The following is a 20,764-nucleotide window of genomic DNA, read 5'->3' as shown; positions in this document are numbered from 1 at the left end:
CGGGTCTTATTGAAATAGGAAATCGTTTCTGTCCGGTGGAAACCTCGCAAGTCCAAAGCGCTTCCTTTTAACCCGTTCAGGCGTAGAATTATTTAATGCTTCAACTATTGAAAAATAGCAGATATACAAGCTCACAGCGCGGCACCGAGTGCCGCGCTGCGAGCTTGTAGATCTGCTATTTTTGAAAACATCGTGAATATATCTTTAAAAGCGAACATTTGTGACTCAAATATTTGCTTCTGGGTGGTCCCTCGAACAACACATTTTGAGATGGGGGTCCGCGGCCAAATTATACATCTACTTTTGGGAGTCCTTGACATGAAAATGTTTGAGAACCACTGATTTAGAAGAAGGATTTACAAGACATTTATAGAATCGGGTCAAAAATATTCAAAAGAAATGTTCAAGATTTCTTTTTAAATAGCAGATCTACAAGCTCGCACCACGGCACTCTGTGCCGTGCTGTGAGCTTGTAGATCTACTTTTGAGCGTCACTCTTGCATGTTGTAAGGTGTTAACTTACAAAAAAAACTTTAACATGAAGATAAAAAACTAAAAAAACTTTAACATATGGAGATACTAGGTATCTGCTCGAGTGTGCTGTATCTGGGGGAAGGGGGTGGTGGTTGGTGCTGACGGTGCGGCTCGCCAATAAAAAAAAAAATAAGCTTTTCCATCAGCGGGCCGCGGCTGGGGCTGCAGTAGATGGAACGCAAACACAATCAAATCAGTCCGGGGGTCCGAGAGGAGCGCGGTCCCCCCCTGTTCTCTCTTCTCTCCAGTGTCAATGTGTCTGCGTCTCATCATTCTGTCTGATGAGAAATCATAGAGTGGCAGGGTCTTCCTAATCTATGCAAACACACTGTCAGCATCGATCTGTTACCATGGGATATGTCTTTATTAGAAGGCCTGTCACACAGCCCTATGCAGTATCTATGCACTGCTGGGGAAGGAACGGGCCGGTACTTTTACTCAAGTACTGTACCCAGTGGTGAGAAGCATAGGTCTTCAACAGGGGGTCCAGGATCCCTAGGAGGTCCTCAGAGTTACTACAGGGGCTCCTCCAAATCTTTGAGTGATAGAAAGTTATTTCTCCTTTTTTATATTATATATTTATATATCCATATCAATATATCCATATTCCGTGAACTTTAGCCAAAAAATAGCCGATCTACAATCTCACAACGCCTCGCAGCGCGAGGTATTGTGAGCTTGTAGATCGGCTATTTTTGGCAAAGAGGTTTGGTTTAGGGGGAAAAAGAGCAGACCAAGTACAAAATGAAAGGTCAAGTTTATTAAGTATTGACGGTTCAAGTGGTTAAATATCAGAAAACACAAATTGACACAAATCCAAAATACACTGATGACTGTGCTGTCAAACGATGAAACTATATGGAATCCATATATGAAAAGGTTGTGGGGGTCCTCCTGCTTCATCTCTCTCAACTTAGGGGTCCTTGGCCTGAAAACGTTGAAGACCCCTGGTGTAAAGTACAGTAACTAAGTACATTTACTTAAGTGCTGTATACAATTTTGAGGTATTTGTACTTTACTTGAGGATTTCCAACTTCCAGTCTTTTTACTTCTACTCCACTTCATCTCGGATCCAAATATTGTACTTTAGTAACTTATTACTTTGCAGATATACATTTTAATGTTATAAAACATACATAAACCACTTTAGCCCTATTTTAAACCTTCGCTATTTGAAAATAGCTGACCTACAAGCTCATGTGAGCTTGTAGATCTGCTATTTTCAAACATTCTGTACTTTTACTGTTGGTACTTTAAGTACTTTTTGATGCCAATACTTTTATACTTTAGTACATTTTGAATTCCGGACATTTTCTTGTAACAGAGTATTTCTACAGTACATTGCAGTTTACATTGCAAGTAAAACATTTGAGTACTTTTTCCACCACTGACTGTACCTGAACTGTTACCGGTAATTGGTTCTCGCTAATGCTCGTTATGAGATGGGGCGGGTTCAATCTGCCCAGAGCCGTCTGGGAGAAATGCGAGGCCCTAAGCGGGCCTTTTTTATCTGTGGCTGTGCATCTATAAAAGCTATGGAATTATGCAGCAACTCCACCTCTAAAACGGTAAGACAGTAGCATGTTTATTCTGCTGCTTTTATTGTACACAAAGTGCCACAAAGCAGACTGCTGCAGAATGAATGTAATAGCTGAATGGGGTACATTGTATTTACTTCACTAGGCTATCAATCAGTCACTGACAAGATCGTCATGTTCGCTCTACCCTAGCGGCGGCCCTGAGTCTACCAGCTCTGCGTCTCATTGGTGGGCTGTGGACAGTTCAGAAATCTGGTTTGAAATGTACAAACCTGCCTACCAACGATGTGGTAGGCAGGTTTTGGAAATGTCCGTGGTGCCATCTTATAATTAAGCAATATTACACTCAAGGGTGTTGGTTATCTTGATTATTGAACGGCCTGCGTTGCCTTCGGGCGAGTGCCTGTAGGTCCAATATTCACATAACCAACACCCTCGAGTGTAATATTGCGATTATGCAACAGTTGCCCTTAAAAAAAAACACACCTCAACTTCATTTCATTGTAATTAAGATATACGATAGAAATGGTTAATACAGTACAGTACATACTGTATAAATATAAAAGAGTATTCCCACTGCTATATTTCTACTGCTATACGTCTACTTCAGTAAATTATATATATATATATATTACAACATAAATAAGAGTAGGGCCGACTTCTTGCACCACTTGAGAAGAACAGACAGCGGGGAGGGTAGGGGTGGGGGGTGGTAACGTACAATGGAGAAGATAAGTTACTGGAGACAAGTAATGAGAACCAATAGACTGTCTGGAATGGATCGATACTGGACATTGACACCAGGAGAGGAAGGACAAATTGCAAGCACCCCACCCCCCCCCCCCCCCCCCCCCCCTCTCCCCATGTTCAAAAGGAGATGACCGGGGTGGGGGAGGGTGCGGGAGGGCTTCCAAAGCAGACAAAAACAGAGGGGTGTCAATAATGTTGGATGGCAGCACAACAGGGAACACGCGCGCGCGCGCGCACACACACACACACACACACACACACACACACACACACACACACACACACACACACACACACACACACACACACACACACACACACACACACACACACACACACACACACACACACACACACACACACACACACACACACACACTCTCCCTCTCTCTCACATGCACGTGCGCACATTGGTATTACTATACTTGCGAGGACACAAAAACATTTTAGGATGGCAATTTTTGGAGCGGTGAAAGCGCTCCCAATAGACAGGTATGTCTGTGGCTGGCTGGCTATGTGGCTGGCTGGCTGGGTATGTCTGTAGCCTGGCAATACCTTGAGTGGCCACACAAGTTAAAGGAGGGCGCTGTTGTGCAGGCACACACACACACACACACACACACACACACACACACACACACACACACACACACACACACACACACACACACACACACACACACACACACACACACACACACACACATTCACCGCTCCACTTCGAACCAAGGTTTGATTTTATAAATGCCATTTGTTTTAGCATTTTTAAACCAAAACTCTTAAGTCAATCTACAAACAAAACTAATCTACAAGACAACCTAAAAGCTCACAACACGTTGCGGAGACATTTGGCCCTAACAAGTATACAAGTACACACACACACACACACACACACACACACACACACACACACACACACACACACACACACACAGTCAATCAGTCAGCGCTACAAAGATGTCCTTTTGTCTTCCGCTGCACTAAATCACTTCCTACCAATAATTCTGTCTGATAAGGTGAAAGGTCAAGTCTGATGAGGTCAAAGGTCTCCATATTTATCTATTCAGAGTAAACAAGTGCAGCTGGACATGAATGCTCTACAACTGGAGCTGATGAATATCGTCTCTGTCAAATGGAAACCTCACATATCGGAAAAAAACAGTTACTTTTCAGGAATCAAATTCAGAAACAGCAAAGGTAGCAGATCTACAAGCTCAAAAGCTTTTCGCCGGGTTTCGAGCTTGAGGATCTGCTACTTTTGATGCTTTTGTGTGGGGGTTAAATCCCCCCAAAAATCCCAAGACTGACATTTATTTTCAGACCATGTCCCAATATGTGATTTTAGAAACATGGCATGCGCAGCGCACACACCAATATTTGGAGTGTTTCCCTGAAGTTCTGAACTGCCTTCACTGAATGTGTGTGTGCCAATCCATGCTTCATTTTATAGAAGTATCTTCTGAAGTTCTGTTGTATTCTATTGCTAATCTGTCCCAATTCAAATACTCATATCTCTTGAAATTATAACTGCTCTTTAGTTTGGAGATCACTTGACTAGCGTTTTGACGACTTTGTCATTCAAACCGCGGCCATCGCTACACCATCCCCCTTATTTGTTTATTTGCAGATCTGCACTGATCTCAGAAACAGCCCCTATGGAATCCTCAAGACTGAAATCAGTCCCCAGGACTGAGAACTTTAACTAGGCATTAACCCATTTAGAACGGGTACACATTTTGTGTATCATTATTTTATGCTTTAACTATTGAAAAATAGCAGATATACAAGCTCACAGCGCGGCACCGAGTGCCGCGCTGCGAGCTCGTAGATCTGCTATTTTTGAAAAGTCGTGAACATTAGAATTTTGACCCGATTCTATAAGTGTCTTTTGAATCCTTCGAATTCTAGGCCTAAATGGGTTAACTAGGCATTAATTTAGCAAAAAACACAAGAAGTAAACAAATGGAGATAAGAGGTTTCTGCCTGACAACAACGTCATGTTCTTTCTCTCTAACACAGGTGTGTGTGTCACGGTTTTATTGAACGGCATTAGAAACACAAGTGGCATATGTCACACATTGTTATTGTATAATCCCCCTCCCAGCTGCCACAGCGCAGCGCACGGTTATTGGAAAGAGCAAATCATACCGCAAATTCACATCTTTTTCAACAGCGTCTCGTGAAAACAGAGCTGGTAGGCGGGCGGAGACGCAACGCATGTCATAAAAACGTAACGACCCCGATCTCCTCGGCTATTGCCTCGTATCCGCGAGAAAGCCTCCGACGTTATCATTTATGCCGTATATACTGTTATGTGTACAGTACATCCTCCATTTTATTGTGTTCTCAAACTCTTACGATGTAAACATAGATCTGGTCGGATCATGGAAGCATCCGTGCTGTATTATATCAGACGCCGTTCTCGGCCTGATTCATCACAAAGCTATGGAAACAGATTCATACATTCTCTGGGCTGGTTTGATAACACAATTTCATATCTGCACTCTAGCGCAACCTCTGATAACATGTAAAAACTGCAAGATACATTTCATATAATCTACGCTAAAGGTGCCACACAATGCATTTAAAAAATCATTCATATCATATTGTTTATGTCCCAAAAAACTTTTTCAAAAGGTCTGAAACTAATTTTCAGCTGCAGTACCACCTTGGCCTGAGTGGGAGAGTGAGCTACTGAGTCACTTTGGGCCCCACCCTCATCCCAGCCCGCCCACCCCTCTCCCAGCTCCTCCCCGCCTCCTGCTCAGGCCTGCCCACCGCTCCCCAACCCCCAAAGCCACAGTTTTGTTTTGGGTATCAAAATCAATTTGCTGAAAAAAACATAAAAACAAAACTGTACTGCATAAAATGGCATGCCATACGGCTAAGTGGCGATAATTGTTTGTTGATAGTACAACAATAGCTTGATTTAATTGGTTGCATCAGGTCTCCCGATATATTTCTCTTACAATCAGCGAGGAGGATATTTATGAGAAGGAGTGCTAGCTTTTTTATATCCGTGTTTACTCCGATGTCTCCCGGGATGAGACTGCGTGTGCTAAAACGTCCTAAGACCCCATGTTGAAATTGTAATCAAGGGTGTCGCACCAAATTCTGGGCCCTGGGTACAAGGATTCACTTCAATTATTTTGTGCTTTAACGCTTGAAAAATAGCAGATATACAAGCTCACAGCGCTGCACAGAGTGCCGCACTGCAAGCTTGTAGATCTGCCATTTTTGAAAAATTTGAATATTTCAAATCCTTCTAAGGTCTTTATGTTTCTATGTCAGTGGTGCTCAAACCTTTTCATGTGAAGGACCCCCAAAATGATATGTATTTGCCACGGACCCCATCTCAAAATATTTAGTTCCAGGACCGCCTAGGAGCTAAATTTGAGTTATAAACGTTTGCTTAAAAAAATACATAGTATATCAAAGATTTGCACACGTTTTCACAACTTTTCAAAAATAGCAGATCTAGTACAAGCACACAGCGCGGCACCGAGTGCCACGCTGTGAGCTTGTATATCTGCTATGTTTTAATAGCTAAAGTATAAAATAATTAAGGCCCCTCCACCTTGGGCCCTAGTAACTCAGTCCCACTTCCCCCCCCCCCTTGTGACGCCCCTGATTGTAATTGTAGTAAGTGCTTTGGATGGTGCTTTGGATGGCTTCTTGAGAACTGGGTCAAGGCTGGGACAGTGATTACTGCCCCCTCTAGTCTCCCCCCATCCAACCCCTCCATCAACTGGTTGGCCTCCCGCGTCCCCGGGCTTGTTAGGGGCCGACACCGTCATAATGAACACGTTGGCTTCAATCATGGAACAATCTCCTCCCTCGCCTCGGAAGCCCCCGGACGGTTTGTTTTCCGTTCTGTGATTGCCTTCCTGCCTCGATCGTCAGATGATCATGTATTCAGCGGCCGAGCCGCGGCTTCAAACCTCCGAATTTACCGCGTGATAACTTAACTTATTGGGGAAACAAGAGACAAAAGAAACCGCAAGCTGTCTGTGGAAAAGGAACAGAGACAAAGTCTTATTTCTTCGTGTGTATTGACAGGCACAGACACTTCCACGAGAACCGACAGACAACCGGTTTTCAGACATACTGCGCGCATGCACGCGCGCATGCACGCGCGCACGCACGCGCACACGCACACGCACGCACACACACACACACACACACACACACACACACACTGTTTTTGTTTATATTGAAGAAGATTTACCTTGTTAATGTTTCGTCTGCCTGATCCTTAAAACAAAGGTCAGGCAATTAATTCAGTCTTTTCCAAGGCACTGCGCTTTGATGTTTTCATTAAGCCACACGTGTGTGTGTGTGTGTGTGTGTGTGTGTGTGTGTGTGTGTGTGTGTGTGTGTGTGTGTGTAAACTCTGGATTTTATACACAAACCAGATAATAACGGACATTGCAAAAGCAGCCCGCCTTCGCCGTTTGCCGCCACAGATATGAATTAGAATTTTGTCAATAGCCACGTCGTGTTCTTTAGTGAACACGACACGTTCCATAAACCCCACAGTTTATGGGAACATAACATTACAGAGACAACAACACTCCGTCGACGTTTAAATGACGATAAGCCCTTCCCCGCGTGGTTATCTGCCATTATAGGAGGCATTTATTTGGCCACATGTCCTGCAGAACTCAGCAGGCCTCATCTGACCTTTTCCCCCCACATTCAGCTCAAACTGGGGGTGGAGATGCATTCTATGCTGCCCCCCAAAACATGGAACGCCTTACTAAAAGCCATGTCGACATCCCTACCCAAACTCAATACTAACCTAAAAGGGACAATTTTAAAACACAATTGAGAATAGTTTAAAAGGACAGTTCACTCCCAAAATGACCTTTTTTCTATCGATTACTCACCCCATGGAGACATGAGTTCTTGGATATGTTTTTGTTCTTGTCACATTCCTAAGCCGATAATTGGAGGAGACTCTTTGTGTCTCCACAGGGAACAACGCAGGCTCTTTGTGTCTGTGTATGAATTCAAGTCCATGGGGTGAGAAAATCGATAGAAGGGAAAAAAACTATCCCTTTAACTCCTTGAACACCTTACCCCTCCTTCTGTAAATATACATTTAGCTGCTACTGAGCTTATACTGTCATGCTGCATTCACACTGAGAGAAGCCAAGCTAATGGTTTGCTTGGTAATTCAATGTATTCTCTATGCAAACCAGCTTTAAAAAATTCCAAGATTTTTTTCCAGCTTGGAAATTTTAAAAGCTGTTTTTCATTTCATTTGCATATAGCCTATGTATTGCATTTTAATGTATTGTACAATACAAACTGCAATATACATACTGATGAACTGAGCACAATGGTAACAAAGCCCCCTGGGTCTTTTTAGGTTATCATTTTAAGCATAACTGTTGACTGTATAAGACCTGCAAAACAATCTTTGTTTAGCCAATAAATCAAGCAATCACCATTTTGCAGAGCAGTCGATCTCGCTCGAGGTTATGCGTGGCGGTTGCGCACGGCCGAAAATAGCCTGGTGTGAAAGCTCACGGACGCGTCCGTGCAACCGAGTACAAATCCGATGATGAAGGGGGTCTGTGTGTGTGTGTGTGTGTGGAGATGATGAAGGGGGTCTGTGTGTGTGTGTGTGTGTGGAGGTGGTGGAGAGCTTGAAGGACGTCTTGGACGGACGCTCAGAGGTGTGGCGGGTCCAAGGCGCCCGGCATCGATCTCTCAAACACTCTTCACTGTTTAATGTCAGCGCTGCCCTGCGGACCATGTGATCCGCACAGCACACACACACACACACACACACACACACACACACACACACACACACACACACACACACACACACACACACACACACACACACACACACACACACACACACACACACACACACACACACACACACACACACACACACACACAGAGCCCCAAGGATTGTACCAATGGTTACTGAAAGCCCTGTTTACTAAAAGGTTGTGTGTGTGTGCTTGTTTGTCTATTCATGTGCAATCGACGGGCGTACAATATGTATATCGTCACTGTCGGGCAGAAACCTCGTATCTCCAAATTTCAAATGTGTAAATTTTTTCGCGAAGAAAAGCCCTGCTTCAGACATGGCCGTCGCACAAAAGTAGTGAAAACAGCCTATCTACAAGCACACAACGCCGTTGTGTGCTTGTAGATCGGCTGTTTTCACTAGTTTCGTTCGTTTTTTTTATGATAAAAAAAAAAACGGTTTTGGACATACAAGGTTTCCACCCGACAACGACGATATGATCAGCATTTAGCCCTTACTTATCCATGGGTGTGTGTGTGCATGTGTGTGTGTGTGTGTGCTTGTTTGTCTATTCATGCGTATGCGACGTGCGTACAATATATGCTCAGCGTTTAGCCCTTGCGTGTCAGTGTGTGTGTGTGCGCATATATGTGCATGTGTGTGTGTGTGTGTGTGTGTGTGTGTGTGTGTGTGTGTGTGTGCTCATTATGCGTGGCTGTTTGAGTGACTGTGTGTGAGTGAATGGGCGTGAGTCCATGTTCGTGTGAATGCGCGCACACACACAGACACGCATGCACCTCCAAAAAGCGCATACATGCACACACATGTGCACACACGTACGCACACCTGTGACGGCCCTCTCAAGCAGGCCGTCACAGACTTGAACTCTAAACTCCCAGCCGTTGCCAGGCAACTAGCAGGCAGTTATCGACATGCCACTGTACACGTCGAGTTGAAGGGACATCAGCCGTGCACAGACAGACACGCTGCCACAAATTGACTGACAATTTAATACACCGTCACTGTGTCAGATGACCAATAATATACCTCCGCTTTCTGCAAGGCAGAGTTTATGTTGACGGCAAATATAAGATTCTAGTCGACTAAAGCTACAGTTGATTTAATCGACTAAAGATGTATCTCGTTAGACCTTGATTGGCGTCATAATGCCTGATTTGTGTGTGTGTGTGTGTGTGTGTGTGTGTGTGTCTGTGTGTGTGTGTGTGTGTGTGTGTTGCCAGCTCTAGTATAGTTTTGTTGTTGACCCCCAACCTAAGTTGTTGGTGTATGGTACAGTACAGTACAGTACAGTACAGTACAGTACAGTACAGTACAGTACAGTACAGTACAGTACAGTACTAGCCTGATTTCAGACTCAGCTGAAGCTTGAGTTTGACATTGTCACCTGTCTGAGCGATTTACGGGTGGGACGTACTTTGACTTCCCCTAAACCAATCACTAGAGATGAGCGGATCCGCCTACTTGAGACGTCTTTTTCATCGGACACAGTGCTTGTCACGTCTCCTTCATCCGTGCGCACGACATTGCCGCCCATTAGGACACACATTGGCAACAAACAGCACACGTGTGTGTGTGTGTGTGTGTGTGTGTGTGTGTGTGTGTGTATGTGTGTGTGTCTGTGTGCGAGCGAGCGATCGATCGATCGCACGTGTCTGTCTGTGCGAACGACTGCTTCCACACAGAACAGAACCCTCTGCGCTCATTGGAGCAATGTCATTTGGGACGGGGTCTATGGGCTGGAGCCAGGCTAGTACAGAACAGTACAGTACAGTAGAGTACAGTACATGCCCCCTTGCCACTCTGTAACGGGTCTGGTTCATCCTCATCTACAGAGTGCAGCTGTTTATGTTAAACAGTAAGGATCGTATCGCACGCTGCCCTCGGGCCAACAAAGTGAAATCTTTGTGTGGGTTTTCTTTCTTTAAATAATGAATAATGTATCGCTCAAGATGTGATATACAGGAGGATATGATGCAGAATAAAAAATATCCCTTATGTACTAAAAAGAAATGTGGTGTGTTGATGCATGGAATACGGAAAAACAAAGAGCATGATCGTCTTATCAAGAATAATTATCTGAACCGTGTTGTGCAAAGTTCATCTGAAAGTCAAAGGTCCTTTTCATGAACAAAAGTGTGAACCACATACTGTTGCTACAGTAGCTTTAGTAGTACAGTAGAACTAGCATCTATCAAAACATAGCCGTCAGTCTAAACAAGCCATATCCAGGGCGCTGATAGCGGAGCGGATAGGGTGCGAAATACATACGTAGGCAGGGACGTGCTGGCCATTGGGAAAAGCGGGACAACTCCCGAACGGCCGGTTCATTCCCGGCCGGTCCAGGCCGGCCATTAGGAAAAAATTTAAAATAAAATGTTGGCCTTCGTTCCATTTTGGGGGCTGGGCGGCCAACAAAGTAAATTGTCACTGTCGGGCAGAAAATCCAAGTTTCAAATGTGTAGACTTTTTCGCAAAGCAAAGCCCTGCTTCATCATACAAGGCCGTCGCACAAAAGTAGTGAAAACAGCAGATCTACAAGCACACAACGCCTCGTGGTGCGAGGCGTTGTGTGCTTGTAGATCGGATGTTTTCACTAGTTTAAATCATTTTTAAAATGATAAATGCAAAACAAACGGTTTTGGACATACAAGGTTTCCACCCGACAACGACGAAATATAACTCATGTAATTGGCCCACTGGCTTGTCACTTGTCATGATCTGAAATGGCAAATCTTTGAGTAGCAGCAGCGCTATAGAGAGAGAGATCTCTCTCTATATCGCGCAATGAGGGCCTCTCCAACTCTTTTTCCCGGGCTGAATCAGGGGCCCAGCACGTCCCTGATCAGAGTTACAGACTTGTATGGGTCAATTTAGACCCTCCTAAAGGAACCTAGAGAGTCCCTGGAATCCACTTTGAGAACCACTCTACATTGTGCTATCAATAAAGGCAAGAAAATGCCTGAAATATAAATACATAAATAATCCAACATCCATATTCTGGGGGGAATATTGGCCAAACGTAAACGATCTACAAGCAACAACAACCCGTAGCAAACACAATGAGCTTGTAGAGACTCAGGAGACTATTCAAATAATTGGATCAGGAATGCAACATAAACAAACAAAAAGATCTCCATAAAAGCAAGGCTTCATGGGGTGTGTAATTTATAGACAAATCTATGAGCCCGGACATATCTGCTATTTGTGATTATTATGTTTTGAGAAATATCAAATTGTTCTGTTTATATATAGGATCATTTGTATTTTCTTTTTGAGCAGTGGTAAGCCGCTCCATAGAGTGGCTGTGCGTGTGTCTGTAGCCACTTTTTTTTCCCAGCGTTTTGCCATAGCAATAATGTGTGTGTGTGTGCGTGTGTGTGTGTGTGTGTGTGTGTGTGTGTGTGTGTGAGTAGCCATATTACATCACATTACATCACCAGTTACATCCTAGACCTATCTGTAGCCACTTTTCCTCAGCGTTTTGCCATAGCAATGTGTTTTCCTCAGCGTTTTGCCATAGCAATATGTGTGTGTGTGTGTGTGTAGCCATATCACCAATTACATCCTAGACCTATATCCTAGTCTTTTTCCTCAGCTTTTTGCCATAGCAATGTGTGTGTGTGTGTGTGTGTGTGTGTGTGTGTGTAGCCTGTATTACATCACCAATTACCAATTGAAGATGTTATGCAAGCACGACCACCGCTCACTTCACATTGGGTGTGACTTTTTTTTACATGGGGTGAAAACCTTTTCAGATGGAGAGTCATATCAATATGAGGGTCCTTGACATGGGTATTTCGGGGGTGTTTAGTGTTGTACCTGTGGCGGGGTCGACGGTGCGTTCGATCAGGTGGTCGTCCTGGTGGACCCACTCCCCGTTGCACTTGAAGTAGATCTGCGTGGCGGGCGTGGAGCGACACGCCAGCGTCACCGGCTTGTTCTTCACGATGTACTCGTCCTCGGGCTCCACCAGGAAGTGAGGCAGCAGGTCCGTGAAGGAGGCGGGGAGCGTGGCCGTGGCCGCGTGCTCCGAACCTGGAGGAGGGAGGGAGAGAACACAGTGTCAACTACAGTCGACTAAAGCTATGACGAAAGATGTTCGAGAAAGCAGTGGTTCTCAATCTGGGGACCCCCCGAATGATTTTGGGGGGTCTCCTCTAAAATGAAGATTGGCTATTTTCACAATAGAACCGTGTTATACAAAATGTAATGCCTCAGCTCTTACAACTCCAAGTGCTTGTCAGGGTGGGGGTCCTTAGTTCAAATATGATTATTTTGGGGGTCGTAGCCTGAAATGATTGAGAACCACGGAACTACAGTACCTTTTTTCCACTGACAAAATTGAAATAAAAAACTAAGCAATGATGATTCCACGCTAAATAGATTTACAATTTTGTGAACAAATAAAAACTAAACTAAAATGTCAGGGAGGGACTAGTGTAGAAGAGATCTAGTAGAACTAAAAGACGAGCCATTTTTATGTTGGGTTGCGTTCGGGTGTTGCATTCTGAAAATAGCAGATCTACAAGCTGACAGCGCGTCGCAGCATGCAACCAAGTGTAAAATCAGCCATCAAGGCTCGACAAAATACATTTCTGTAGACAAAATCAATTTAGCAGTAGTCGAGAAAAAGAGAGCGAGAGGAGAAGCTGGGATGTAGTTAAATATTCTGAAGTGGAAGAACTTCAATCAGTCTCTAATCCAAGTTTTACAAATCAATTACAAAACTGTAGCGCTTTTGACTGAATATGGGTCAAAAACACCAGGAGTCTGCAGTCTCATAAACATCAGGATTGCGGAATCAGAGCCAAAAAGCTGGCATCACAGGCAGCCACGCTCTCATTTAACCCTGCAAGGCCCAGCGTAGCTTTTTGGCAACGTTTTTTAAATCATTTTTAAAAAAATGTTATAATTAGTTTTCCTGTTCTTTTTTCACATTAACATCACCATTAAATCATATTGTTTAGTATTACAATGCCATTGGCCACGATATTTGCATATAAATACCCCCCACAGGGGCTGACATTGACACCTCCCAGAGAAGTTGAAATTCCAGCGTCTGGACGAACAACATCTCACTTTTTAAATGAAGCTATTCCTCACTAAAACAGTAGTAAAATGCCTGTAATATTTTTTTTCGTGATCATTAGAATGTCTAGAACACGTGCATATGTTAATATTGTGAAAAATATCCCCAATATGCAAATTAGAGCATGATTTATGCTTTATGATTTATGGCTAAAACCTTACAAAAACATTATTAATTTTTTAAAATTACATTTTCCTCTGATTATGACTCCTACAACACCATCTGAATTTTTTTAATTTTTTTTGGCCAGTAGAAATTAATTCGGGCCTTGCAGGGTTAAAGCACTGGTTCTCAACCTTTTCAGGCTGCGACCCCCAAAATAATCATATTATAACTGGGGACCCCCCCACCCTGCACAAGCACTTGGAATTGTAGGAGTTGGCATTATATTTAGTTTGACTATCTATTCCATTGTGAAAATAGCAGATCTACATGCTCACAATGCCTCGCGGTGAGAGGCGTTGTGAGTATGTAGATCCGCTATTTTCACAATTTCTGCCTCTAATATTTGACAGTTTGATCAATGTTTGACCAGAGGTACTAAAAAGTCCTTAAATTGTCACTTCAGAAATGTGCAGATATCCTACACTTACTGTATATTGTAAGTTGGTCTGTTTACTGTTGAGTGAGAAAACAATGTTAACATTTTGCTAAACATCTGGGGACCCCCTTAAATAATTTGGGGACCCCCCTGGGGGTCCCGACCCAGAGGTTGAGAACCAGTGATTTAGAGGAGGGAGGAAGCAAGCCGTAGGTTGAGAGTTAAATCCTTCATGCCGTGTTGGCCTTTATGGCCGCTCTCCATTGTGTGGCACGGACGGTAGCGTCAGCATAATGGATGACTCAGAAAGGACATTGTGACCAAAAACCTCGCAATGTATTAAAGAGTCTGCGTCCTTGAGTGAATACCACCTCCTAATATGTTAAAAGCATGAAGAGCGGTGAGACAGAGCAAGAGAGAGAGAGAGAGAGAGAGAGAGAGAGAGAGAGAGAGAGAGATAGAGAGAGAGAGAGAGAGAGAGAGAGAGATTTTATACCAAGTGAATGTAAAACATGTAAATATGACTGCCAATAGCTTCCAAGCTAATCTTTCCCACACGTATATAATTTACGATTCATAAGGCTTTTGAAAGCTAGTTTATTGTTGCAACGTAACACAGCTCTGTTTACACATATTTACACACGCTATTTATTCCCTTTTGATTGTACACGTACAGTGTACAATCTGTTTTTATTGTTTGATTCCACTTTGGCAATGTAAACAAAAGTATGTTTTCTCATGCCAATAAAACCACATTGAATTGAAAGAGAGAGAGAGGGAGAGAGAGAGAGAGAGAGAGAGAGAGAGAGAGAGAGAGAGAGAGAGAGAGAGAGAGAGGGAGAGAGAGAGACAGAGAGAGAGGGAGAGAGAGTTGATGTTGTTTGTTGTTGTCGATATATTGTTGTAGCAATGAAAAGAGCTGGATTTGGCCTTGTGTGTTTCCGGGCCGGGCCGGGGACGGGCACAGCACTGAAGAAAAGCCCATTGTCTGCTGTGCTCTTAATCAAAGCCCCCTTTAACCATCAGCAGCTAGTGATGGAGCGGCCTCCATAAATCTGCTGTCTGGGTGACTAGGCCACTTCAGACGCTGTTTTATGGCTCTTGAAGCGGGCCTCTAACTCTGGGCCGCATTAAGCAGGACAGTGGCAGAGGAGCTGACTGGCTGACTGACAAGCAGACAGCCCAGTCAGCCCAGCCCGCCCGTCTCCAGAATGACAACGAGCCATGACCTCGCTCTCTGCTACAGCACCGTGTTGACACAGAGGAGGGAACTGTGGAGAAGATACAAGGACATTTACTCTCAAGTCCATTCATGTCCATGTTTCAATACTTTACTATGCTTTTACTACACTACATGTCAGAGGCAAATATTGTACATTTGTGACTAGGTCTGGTACTTTGTGCCTTAAGTCTGCATAGGTCATTTTTTATTATCCAAGGACAGAATCTAAGCTTTCATGTGATGTATCTGTTGAAACTGGAGCATATTTGAAGAAGTTATGGACATATGAAACTTGTTGCACCATAAAAACCAAAGTGCTTAAAAAGCCATTTGAATACAAGAAACAATTTCACACCACTAGCTAGCCAGAAGTCCATTATGATTATCTGAAAACTAAAATTGCAACAACTAAAAGATATTAACTAATACAAAGCATCACTCATTTCACACTAGGTGGGATTTTTTTTAAAGAACATAATGTGTATAAAAAGCACATTTTGAATACTTTTGTATGTTTTAGTCATGTCAAATGTTGAACACAGGACTTCCGCTTTCAGTATTTCTGCATTGCCACTTAACAACTAGCTGCCTAACCCGACTTTAGTCCAAAGTTGGATAGTGCTGTTCACCAAATATTTTTTGACTCGGGGGCACGCCGCCCGATTACGCCATCATCGGCACCGGATCTCTTTTGGGAAAAAAAGGGAAAACACACGTTTGTGTCTATGGGGAGACGGGGAGAGTGACTGGGAGCAGGGTGGATCTTTCACTGCCGTGCATGGATGCGCGCGACAGAATATTCAGCAATTTTTCAAAGGTAGGTAAAAAAAAAACGCTCTAAATCTCTCTAGGTCGTCCTCAGATGACGAGCCCTTCATCGTCACTTCCAGTCATCCCGGTTCTCCATACAGTACCATCCAGCTCATTGGTGCTTTGCGCTCCTGCGTCTTTCTTGAGTACATCCACATAATTATGTTAGTGTGGGACGTCCTTGTGACAGTTGCCCATGTGTGTTCAAAATGAAAAAAATTATACACTTTCTTCCGGCACAGGTAGAAAGTGTCCTTCAAAAAGGACAGCTGCACAATTCACACTCAAGGCAAGGTGCACAGAAGAGTGTTCTCCACACACAACACACCTCTCACCGCCCACACACTTCCCGTACAGCTAAACAGATTAGCCCCGTGAGTGAGCGCGGGAGCAAATTATGGAGAGGAACGGCGTGTAAAGAAAGAAAACCTCTCTCCCTGCACCGCCACAGACTCTCGGGGGAAACTGTAAATCCCAAAATAAAACCCATTTAAAAAAGGAGGGTAATATTAATTTACTGCCCTGAATCCAATATGGCTGACAGGCCCGGGACGTTTACGGCCGGCTTCATCACTCCCTGTGCGACCGACTGAGCCCGGGCCGCCCCGGCCCCCCGGCCCGGGAGTCCACCGCTCTCATAATGAAAACGCTACGCTGCCGGTGACCTTTCAACCCCCAGCCCCTCAGACGTACAGTAACACACACACACACACACACACACACACACACACACACACACACACACACACACACACACACACACACACACACACACACACACACACACACACACACACACACACACACACACACACACACACACACACACACACTTTGTCAACGAAGGGGCTTAGCGGTGTGATATTTGAGCCAGCGTCTCAAACAACCAGGATTGGACAGAAATGAAATACATTTACTCAAGTACTGTAGCTTATTCTTAAAATACAGTATCTGTTTCTGTGTGTGTGTGTGTGTGTGTGTGTGTGTGTGTGTGTGTGTGTGTGTGTGTGTGTGTGTGTGTGTGTGTGTGTGTGTGTGTGTGTGTGTGTGTGTGTTGGGGGAGGGGGGGTTCCAAAATTCCAATACAGCAATACATTGTAATTTGGACTTTTGAATGCTTAAAGGGATAGTTCCCTTTCTATCAATTGAATTTCTCACCCTATGAGAGTTTTTGTTGCATTCCTAAGCCAATCATTTGAGGAGACTCTTTGTGTCTCCATAGAGAACAAAGCAGGCTCTTTGTGTCTCCATAGAAAACAAAGCAGGCTCTTTGTGTCTCCATAGGGAACAAAGCAGGCTCTTTGTGTCTCCATAGGGAACAAAATCTAAAAAATATCCATGAAGAAAATCGATGAAAAAAAAAAAGAAAAAAAAAGTGAACTATCCCTCAATTATTACTAAAATCAAGAAGTACTCCAGCACTTTAAGTACACATTTCATTTCCTATATATATAGGCTACTGTGACTCGGTTACTGGTCTGGGGTTGAGCACTGTGTCCAGGGGTGGGATAACATTAGCCTGCATCACACAAACACCCGTCTGGGGGATATAAAGAAGATGTTTGGGCGGGTCCCATCTCACCCAGCACACCGCACATCCTCCTAATGTCTCTCCTTTGTCTTCCCTGTTTTAGCCCTCTATTTGTGAGTGTGTGTGCGTGCATGTGCGCCGTGCGTGCGTGCGTGCTGACTGGCTAATTCATCAGAATGAGCCACAGTGACGGCGGCAGCCGCCACTGAACCCCGCTAATGTACGGTGTACGTGTTTAGCTCTTAATGAAAACTAAATGTTCTGTGTCCGATGAAAGACATACATCACTCGCCGACACCTCGTCACTCTCCCTTTCCCCATTTCCCACCACATTTTCTTATTAGCGCCGCGTACGCACCCGTGATAAAAGTGCCATTAATACGAGCGGGCAGCAAGCGTATACTGCCATACCGTTATTGGCTCTCTGTTTGCGTGTGTTTGTGTGTGTGCGCGCACGTGTCATGCCTACATACATGTGTGTGTATGGGTGTGGTTGGTTGTGTCTCAAAGAAAAGCTACAGTTCACCGTGAATACTAAATAGAAATAGTCAGAAATTAGGCGTTGACACGAAGGGTTGCCCACCTGTACCTGGCAGGTAAATGTTAGAGAGGCAGGGCCTGACATTTCTAAAAGGGCCTTTTGGTGAAAATACCAAAAATAGCAGACCTCCAAGCTCACAAAGTCAGCTATTTTCGATGCTTGATTTCTACATGGAGAGGGCAATTCTTTCACGATAAGATGCTGCATTCAAGAGAGTTTGGACAAGGCAATTCTGGCATTTAAAGGCATGGAAAGAGGGCATTTGCATTTCTTTCACCATAGTAAAAACTGCATTCATGGTCTACTAGAGAGGGCACTTTTTTACAGACAGATAAAAGGGCTCAAGCCCCCTTTGGTGTCCATGTGTGCACGTGCCAGCCCCACACACACCATACACATACTCACGGCTACATGAGCTCCGGAGAAACTACAAGCTCACAAAGTGTTCAATTTCAGATCATTTAAGACTCAACAATTCTCCTCTGGTACGTTGTGCATATCTACTGATGACTTGAACAGGTGTCAAAACAGCAGTGCTACTGACGTTTGATTATTTAACAGTCAAAGCTTAGGATCCGCCTTCGCCTATTCTTCCTCCATGTTTATCATTCTCTCCACCAGTGCTGTTGGAGGTCCTGATGGTGCAAGCAGCAGCCACCGGGTTCCGCCAAAATTCTGCCAACTGCCATTGAATCTTTATATAAAGTATACAGTGTAGATGTATTTTATTTTACCAGCAGCACGGTGCATGGGCCCCCAAATGTGTCCGGGGCCCCAACACCAACAGTGTTTGGCTGCGTCACGGTAGTTACACCCTTGTGAAGTTCAATTTTGTTGCCGTCGGTCATGCAGAAACTTCTTACCTACTGTAACTTTTTGTTATTTAGCAGATCTGCAAGCTTTTGAACTTGTCGATCCGCTACCTTTGCTGTCATTTGAATCCTGAAAAGTTTTGGACATCTGAGCTTTCCACTCAACAGAGACGATATAATATTATTTATGTACTTAAGTTCTATTTTTATTACAGCGGCTCTCATATCCAGTGCAGCAGCATCTTCTCATTCTGTGTTTGTGCATTTATTCAAGTGTCTGTTTGTGTGTTTATGCAAGTTTCTCAGAGAAGGGCGTGCGTGCGTTTGTGTATTTTGTCACAAAAGAAAAGGCCACGGTTCACTGTGAATACTGATCATAATTGCTTTAGCTCGAGAGCCCACCAAAACTTTGCTAATAATCATCGGAAGGGAGGGGGGCCCGGTGCAGGCAGGTAGGCAGGCTGGGTCAGGGTGTTTGAGGAGAAGTGTGCTGGTTCCTAATGATGACGCTGTCTTCCTAATGGGCCGGCTTCCAGCCTCCGTGACCGCGGCCATTAGTCTTGCGGTGGCCGACCTTCTGCTACTCCCGGCAGACTGAAGACGACAGCTCACTAAAACACTGAGGCCGCGCTCACCTCGCACCTGTCAGGTTAATCATCTCACACGGACGTACGTGGCTGCTCAGAGGACGACGGTTGACGCGAGGACAGACGGGGGACGGGGTAGACGGACGGACGCCATCTGAGATGGTGACAACGTGCCACCTCAGCCCAGCCCTGCTGCCTGATGGTGGTTTCACAACGCCGCACACGCTCACGCCTGGGCTTTCCCTTTTGCAGGGGTCACTTTCCATGCTAATTGCTCAACGATGACGTTGTGCGTGTACGTGTTTGTACTTTTTTTTTTTAAGATTTGTTTAGGGGCTTTTTATGCTTTTATTGATAGGACATGAGACCTACAGGAAATGGGGAGAGAGATGGGGAGTGACACGCAGCAAAGGTTGGTCGGGATCGGGACTCGAACCCGCGACACGCTGTCAGGCATCAGAGCCTATGTACATGGGCCTGGACCGCTAGGCCACCGGGCACCCCTGTACATGTTTTTTTACTATACTTATAAGTACCAAAAGAGTACCAAATGTCCCCAGAAGTATATAGAAGAATTTGAGACATATTGAGGACATAGACAGGCTTACATTTAGGAAAAGAAAAAAAGAATCACATTGGGGTTAGTTTTAGGGTGAAGTATTTAGCGGTTAGGTTTAGGCGTTAGCGTCATGCATGCCTGATTAATATTTAGTGGGTATTATACATCAAAATAGCAGACCTATTGTATAAGCTCACAACAGCTTTGAGTTAGGGTTAAAATGGGAATCTTAAAACAACCGTCTTATGAATGTCCTCACCAGTGTAGTAATGCTGCGCGTGTGTGCGTGCGCGCGTGCATGTTTGTGCGTGTGCACGTGCGTGCATGTCAGCAGAGGCGGCTGTTAGGTCTGGGTTTTAGCGCATGGCTTTGAGGTTAATGAGGTTAAACATGTAATTTCTTCACAGTGGTAAAATTGTCACTTTTACGAGCGCTGGAATTCTGGTCACGCAGTGC

General features: G+C 44.4%; 1 protein-coding gene across 1 annotated transcript in view; it reads right to left on the bottom strand.

The window, feature by feature from the left end:
- unc5a (unc-5 netrin receptor A) overlaps positions 1-20,764 on the bottom strand; it is a gene marked incomplete at both ends in the record, with an annotated part of 299,628 nt that overhangs the window by 218,757 nt on the left and 60,107 nt on the right. Inside the window, 2 exons of the mRNA XM_080746558.1 lie at positions 12,436-12,651; positions 19,805-19,945. Of these exons, the coding sequence (XP_080602684.1) occupies positions 12,436-12,651; positions 19,805-19,945 (357 nt within the window). The remainder of the gene's footprint in view (positions 1-12,435; positions 12,652-19,804; positions 19,946-20,764) is intronic.

The sequence above is a fragment of the Nannobrachium achirus genome (genome assembly GCF_963921795.1).
Source record: "Nannobrachium achirus genome assembly, chromosome: 17".
NCBI classification, from domain to species: domain Eukaryota; kingdom Metazoa; phylum Chordata; class Actinopteri; order Myctophiformes; family Myctophidae; genus Nannobrachium; species Nannobrachium achirus.
This window is presented reverse-complemented; position numbering and strand designations above follow the sequence as displayed.